Below are 7,331 nucleotides of genomic sequence, written 5' to 3'. Positions count from 1 at the left end.
GGAAGTCAAATGAATTGCAATCGATCTGAACGAAGTCATAAAAGAGCATTAGGATACAGAGTTTTGAGCGAGGGGTGAAAGGTACAGTGTAACGTAGATATTCGTTGTCACGGAGAATTTTACGCCAATAATTCGCTCCCAATGCCTTGAATAAATATCAACTAGTTTGGTATTGCGCTTTATATTTCACTTTTGTCACTGGTTTTCGAAGCCCCGAACAACCAGCGGTTTCGTATTCAACATTTCTACTGTTGAAAAGAAATTAAACCATGCAACATTTATAGCCAACTCATGAAATTCTTTATCAAAAAGAATAAGATTGTTGCTGATTTGGCTGTTCTTGGTCACAAATATTTAAATTTAAGATGTTTGAAGGAGTGAAAAAAACGCTTCCACATAATTCACACTACGCATAAAAGGAATAACCGCCCTTTGTTAAAAGTAACAACAACATAAGTACATGTATATTCAAGAAATAATCCCTTTTTCAGCCATCCAGGTTCTTGGCACTGGGTTGCGGATATGATGCTATAGTATTGTAATTTTTCGTGTTCGATTCTTTCATCTCTATAAAGGATCTCTTTCTTCTAGGTACCACTGGTTGTTTTTCATCTTCATCCTCCGCGTCTAACATCTCGTCGTTTTCGGTCGGCGAAGAGTACAAGCCGCTAAAACAATACGAAAGTGTGCGAATCAAAACGGCCAACTGTTTTTGCATGTCTTTTAAAGATGCCTTTACAGAAAGTCCTAAATTGCACAGTAGACCTGAGAGTAAACCCCTATTTGCATTTTAAAATTCGAGAACAGCATCTAAGTAAAGTGTCGCTTCAAATTGAAAATATATTTCAAAATACACTGTATATATTATGAGTCTAACAAAAATGAAAGAAAAATAGTGAAAAGGAGTAACACGGTCATTAAGAGAGGGTGAGGGTGAATGAAAAAAGGAAGAAATAATAATTAAAAGCAGTAATTATCCAGCCAATGTATGACATAAGTCATCTTACTCTAAAAACGTAATCATCGTCACCATCATCCTTTGCCCTTGGGCGGAACGGCAGCAGCAGTAACGTGTTTAGACCACAGTCTTTCTCTCTCGTTATTGAAAGGATCTCAATTTTTTGCAGACCAGTATCATTCGTGATGGTAAAAAAATAACCAAACTAAGCATTTTTATTAAACAGAAAAAAGAAACAGTTGCAATACGTACAAGTTTTCTGCCTCCTTTATAGTATCGGGTAGTTTCCTGTAGGCTGTCTCTGGGAGGAATAAGGTGGCCAGTATCCCAGCTACAACCATCCCAGTCCCATATAGACCCAACACCATGGAGCCGTTAGCCAGAGCCTTTGAGAACACACCCCGCTGGAAACAAAATAATTTCTTGTTCCAATTTTTTATGTGGGGATAACGATAATTTTCTTTTTCAAAACGTAAACCAAAAGGTCCCATTTTGCAGATCGAGGGATGCTCTAATAGCTAGATTTATGGACTTTTTTATGCACACTCGATACGCGGACACGCCGCAAATACTCATGCATTTATAAATACCCCCCCCCCCCTCTTCACCGTACCACCACGCACGCAAACGTGCAACACGTACACCCACACACACGCACTTAAGCACACACTTACCGATATAAATGGCGCCGCCATAGCTCCAATACTAGCAGCAAAGCTAACCAGTCCCATACAGAAGTTCCGTATAACGGTAGGGAAGATCTCTTCACTCCATAGCGCTATGATGGTGTAGGTGGCGGATACAGAGAGTCTGGCACCCGATGATAATCCAATAATTAAATACATGGAAATGTTACCTGGAATAATTATGAAAAAAAGTTATCACTGAAAGATGTAAAATGTTCTTCTATTTATCAAATTGTTAGACAATATGCTGTCATGCATCTGCAATTAGTTCATTAATCAATAAATGAATGACCAAAATCCTAAAAATAAACTGCTTCGAATCGTTTATTTTATTTATAATAACAAAATAACATCAGCAATCATATCGTGGTCTTCTGGGATCGAAAAAAAAACTATTACATAGTGTAAACGTGCCGCTCGACTGCCAGTCATACTATTCCAAGTTTCGTATCACCTTGAGTTTTACAGACTGACGGTCAAGCCAAAAAAAAAGGAAAGAAATCACACTCACTTGGCACGAACAAATCTACAAAGACACAGGTAAGTAAAACCATGCCACCGACGAGAGTTAAGCCCACGAACGGCGTCTCTCTGCCGTACAGGTTCACAGTAAACGCCATGGCGAAGCCCGGGATGTCCAAAAGAGTGTACAGGAAGAAATTCAAGAATATGTTGCCCGGAATGTTCACCAAGTTGAAGATCAGGCCATAGTGGACAAGGTTTAGCAGTAACCTGGAGGGGAAAAGCATGGGTTAGAAAGGCGTAAGTTATATTTATTTATTTATTTATTTATTTATTTTTATTTATTTATTATTTTTTTTTGTAAGTGAAGCGCATTTCTATGCATTCATGTCCGTTTCCAGTTTTTAGTCTCAAATCCTTTCAATTGTTTAAGCAACTCATTAAATAATGAAACAAAAACCGACTATATTAGGAGCCTACCATATAACACCTATCACCGCAAGATACTGCAGTAGTTTTGGAGACTGTCTCATTTCCTTCCACGGGAATGCTCCTCCACCCTTAGTCTCAGCGCTCGCCTCCACCTCTTCAAGGATCTTCTCGCTGACAGCTCGGCTATTGACACGCGCCATGTGACGTAATATTCGATCAGCCTCTTGGCGCCGCCCTGCGGTGAGAAGCCATCGGGGAGACTCCGGAATATAGCTAAAAATGAAACTCAAAATTTTGCATGCCAGCTCTGAAAATATTTTATTATGAATCTCCCGACTTTTAGAAAATAGAAGAAGAGAAAGAAAAATGGAAGACACAAATACATATAAGCCAAACTAATTATTTTGTTAATAGGTAAGTGTCCGTTTTTCCTTTGGCAAAAATAAAACGTTTGATTTAATCTAAAAGATCCCTTACATTCACATATTTATTCGTGACATAAATTAAACACCACATACCAAAATAACCATAGAATAAGGAACGCCGGTGCAGCACAGACAATTTCTAAATATTGCCAGTTTCTTGTGATGGCGGCGAGTCCAGCCAGTAGAGGGCCACCAAAGATGAAAAACACGTGCATGAGACTCCCAACCAGCATCCGTTTAGCGGGGCTTACGAGTTCGAGTGCTGAAACAAAATCAAGATAGTACAATCAATAAAACAAACGAACACACGAACAATAAGTTTTATGTAACTATTTACTTTGGACTGCCAAAAAACTACAGTAAAGATCACATTTTAAGTAAACAGATGTGTTTTTTGTGTGTTAATTTTTTAGAAATCCATTATATTGCCTTTCACGCGTGTGTAAGCTAAAGCGTTTACCTAATGTTTCTGGAACAGTTCCCATGGTAACTGCCCCTAAGATAAAACGAATGCCTATATACCACTCCCACGAAGGTATGAACACTGAGGTAAAACCGACGATTCCAAATATCAGTATATTTGCCATCAGAACTGGTTTCCTGCCAAATCTGAAATTTAAGCAGTTAAGACATTTGAATGAAATTAAATTTAATAAGATGTAATACTACTTAATGACGGTTTGATAAAATATGTTGGGATTATAATTATTGTGTTATTAAGGAAATATAAATATATCGTTCTGTGTTATGACGGACACAGTTTCTTCTCTCTCTCTCTCTCTCTCACACACACACAGAGAGAGAGAGAGAGAGAGAGATTCTATCTCAGCCTCACCTGTCAGCCAAGTACCCAGACAGTATGGAACCACAGAATGCTCCCAGGAAAAACGTCATCGTTGTTAGGGACACGATGTAGTCTTGGGCACATACCAAGTTGAACTGGAAAAGTAGGGAATATTCAAAGTTTATTCAAGAAATTTGGACATATTTAAAGTTTATTCAAGGAAAATGTGGATATTTTTAATTGGATAATTGTTTTTTATGGGCGAGACAATGGAATGGAATGGAATGTTCATCCGTCTGTGACATCACATTTTGGTAGATTCTTCAGAACTTATAGAAAAGTAAAACGTTATGTGGAACACCCTATACATTTTTGTTTGTTTGTTTGTTTGTTTGTTTGTTGTTTATTTATTTTGTTTGCTTGCTTTACTTCTTCGCGCTTAATGCTCCACCTTAAAAAAGGGGAAAAAATAGTCCATTATCGTGAAAAAACGTTTCCATCATTAGACTGTGCAGGGGAGGGTTGAACGAGTCTGAATACATACCCTTGTAGTATAGGTCTGTGTGAAAAAAGCCTCGTCATAAACCCAGTTGTTACACGCCACTACACCGTCACCTTCCAGATTCATATTGCAACTGTCGTACTCGCCACTAGAGGTCACTGGAATGGTCTTCTTCACGAGCGCCTCGTGCCATGGGCCTTGGATGGCATATGTGTCATTGGGCAAACCGGGCAGACGACATCTGAATAACAAAAATAGACGGCTCTCTAGTTATACCTAAATGCTCTGTATTGTATAGAGTTTACTTTATTTACTTTTGTTTCATTTATTTTAACTCACTGGTTTATACCTTAATTGTTTATAATTCTTAAATAAATTCAGATTCACGTAATCGTCTATGGCAGGAGCGGTCATAAAATATAAAAGAAAATTATGACAAATTAATTAATTGGCAATTGTCATTATCACAAATGACAATGTTAAGTACTATTAACACAATGTGTAAATTCACGCAGAACTTGATATGCAGCCAAAGAATCTTTCTATAGGTCTAGTCCTCTAGAAGCACCACGAGTTTCATTCTATCAAAAACTCTCCTCTCATCTACAATCACCATATCCTAGCTATTTGCCATTGGAAATGACGTGCTTGTTATAGAGTGAAGTTGGCGAAAAAAGGGCAGCGAAATCCAGGGTGTATCTTATAACCGTGGTCAACCACAAACCTCGTGTGTGAAATGTGTATAAAATGGCCAGAATACGAGATCACTGAAACGATTCTCTCTATCTTTATACACTGTATGCCATAATACCACCAGTTTGGTAAACACGTACAAAACTCATTTACTGCAAAGAGCATGGATAAATTATTGAAGAATTCAAATTTCTATACACGAAAAAACCAGAATACTATAAAAGGATTCTAACAGAGTTCTTAGAGTGGTAACTGGTGACAAATAAAATTATTTTCTATTCTTTACTAATCTACTTATGAATTCACGTACGCGTCTTAAAGAATATTTCCCTGCACTTGGTTTCAGCCGAGTGATAAGTCCCATGCAATTTTATTGTTATTTCGCCCACATATGTGACTTTCGAGAAGGGGTATATTTTATCTTAAGAAGATGTCTATGTATGGAATAAAAACCCAGATCGTCTTTAAATAAAATGAAAAGACGCATGTAAGTGAGCAAAAATTCCGCATACAGTATTCTAACAAGAAAATACATTCTGTGGTTGAAGAAAAATAAGGCACTTTGAGCTGCCGTCACCCTAAAAACTAAAACTATTCACACATCTAGCTCTCATCAACCCACCTGTGTTTTGGCGTGAGCTCCAAGAAAACGATATTGTCCAGAGAAAGCACGATCAGCAATCCAGCCGGCCACAGTAGAAATAGAACTCGTAGCTGGTATCTGCCCAATCCTCCCACAAAGGAGAAAACATCGTCAAAAGACCTTGACCATGCTACAGGAGGCGGGAGAGGGGGATCCAAATCCGGATCCGGTCCTTCTTCACCTGTACTGTGGTCCCCATGATCCGGCGGCGCATCCGGATTTTGCACTTTGTAATAGTCGGCCGGAATTGGCTTTTTGCCTGGACTCGGTTCAGGATCCAGATCTTGATCCGGATTTGGTCCTGGGGAGGCGTCTGAATACACATCGGAATCCGAATCGTCAAAAGCCGGAGTCGCATCCGGGGGTTTGACAGTCTTAGTCTCGCGATCAGACATTTTGTTGCAGTTTATTTCATGGGTAACTGATCATAGAGTGCGATAAATAAATAAATGTATATGAAATAAAAAAAATGGGCTGATCCGCAACGGAAATGCCTATTCAGTTAAATCCGTGTCCCATATATCATGAGTAGAATCGTCCTAGGTGGCTAACATTGCATATTGCACACAGTCGATATGCACCAAACACATATGATATGGCACTGGATTAAGTCACTTAGACATTAATACAATATACTACAAAGACCACCCAGTAGCTGCTGCATAAGCTACGATATTGAAGGAACTAACTCGTTGTCATATAAACTGCCTACAGTACGCCTACAATGCAGGTGCTACCTGCAGTTAACTCTCGTTGCCAGAGCAACCTTTCACTTTAAGTTTGGTTAATTTCCAGGCCTATTACTCTGCAGTCTCTGGCGTCCAGGATCTCTAGCATGAATACAGCGATCTCGCTTTTAGTAATTTTTGCAGGCACTATTTATGCAAAAATTATGTCACTATGTTTATTGCATGTGCACGTCGTGACAAGGGGAGGCAGACCCGTTTGGTGAAGTTCAAAATTTTTTTTAGCTTACGATTGGGTACGATCAGGCTAAGGCCATCAGTGCCAATGCTTACAAGTAATCACCACGCCACACGTTGTCATGTAGCACCTGACCAACCTGTTGATCCCCCCGTTTTATCGTTACGGTACAGCTCCTCTGTGTAGTAGGGATACAGTAGGTACTGTATACAAGTATCAAGTCTTCAAGAAAACACTCTACTGAAGCAAAGTTCCGTTTGATTTCATATTATACGGGTTAAGTCAGCCCGTCCCATTTAGTATTTCTCATATAGCTCCAACTTGTTTAAGATGCTGGGAGTAGGTAAACCAATGACGTTGATATAGCGTTGCTACAAAATGAATGCGGAGGCCAACTTTCATCTACCAGTCCAGTGTAGAATATCACCTACGTATGTTGTGCTATATAGTCAGTATAATGGAGATGTTGAGACAGATAGGTCATCATCAACTTGGTCAAGGCATGGTCCTTCTAGTGTCCGTCCACTAATGATTTGGCCGTCGCTCTACCTGGCCACCAACCGTGAACCATCTGCAGCCAATCTGGTATCTATCTCTCTCTATCTCTTTTTAATATGCAGACTCCTAGCACCTGGATCCCTCCCTTCTGTAACGCTTAACCTCTCACATCACAGCTCCAATTCCGAAAATGGCGACTCCCAGCTCTCAACACGGTGCACAACTCCAAGGACACGAGTGTTGTTTGCACACCTGAATACGGCTTAATAACAATACGTCCGAGCTACACCAGTGCTGCACCGCAATAACTACGCCGAGTCAGCC

The 7,331-nt window shown here is 39.5% G+C and overlaps 1 protein-coding gene across 1 annotated transcript; it reads right to left on the bottom strand.

Moving 5' to 3' along the window:
- Positions 1 to 165: 165 nt before the first annotated feature.
- Positions 166 to 7,323, bottom strand: LOC106153543 (organic cation transporter protein). Its single transcript, XM_013527517.3, has 10 exons — positions 5,565 to 7,323; positions 4,292 to 4,490; positions 3,799 to 3,902; positions 3,424 to 3,572; positions 3,057 to 3,225; positions 2,587 to 2,811; positions 2,156 to 2,376; positions 1,633 to 1,814; positions 1,211 to 1,362; positions 166 to 668 (listed from the first exon to the last, which is right to left on the bottom strand). Exons 1-10 carry the CDS (start codon positions 5,978 to 5,980, stop codon positions 488 to 490), a joined length of 1,998 nt encoding a protein of 665 aa, XP_013382971.2. The 5' UTR covers positions 5,981 to 7,323; the 3' UTR covers positions 166 to 487.
- Between the last annotated feature and the right edge of the window lie 8 nt (positions 7,324 to 7,331).

The sequence above is a fragment of the Lingula anatina genome, chromosome 4 (genome assembly GCF_051362555.1).
Source record: "Lingula anatina isolate TDL-2025a chromosome 4, LinAna3.0, whole genome shotgun sequence".
In the NCBI taxonomy this organism is placed as follows: Eukaryota; Metazoa; Brachiopoda; class Lingulata; order Lingulida; family Lingulidae; genus Lingula; species Lingula anatina.
The sequence above is the reverse complement of the archived record's forward strand: the minus strand, read 5'-3'. Positions and strand labels throughout refer to the sequence as shown.

Bases quoted from the DNA above. Each gene is read 5' to 3' on its own strand.
- LOC106153543 (XM_013527517.3), bottom strand. From the start codon at position 5,980: ATGTCTGATCGCGAGACTAAGACTGTCAAACCCCCGGATGCGACTCCG. The intron at 3,226-3,423 runs GTAAACGCTTTA...ATTTTGTTTCAG, and splicing joins AACTGTTCCAGAAACATTAG to CACTCGAACTCGTAAGCCCC. The intron at 1,363-1,632 runs GTAAGTGTGTGC...TTTTGTTTCCAG, and splicing joins TGGCGGCGCCATTTATATCG to CGGGGTGTGTTCTCAAAGGC.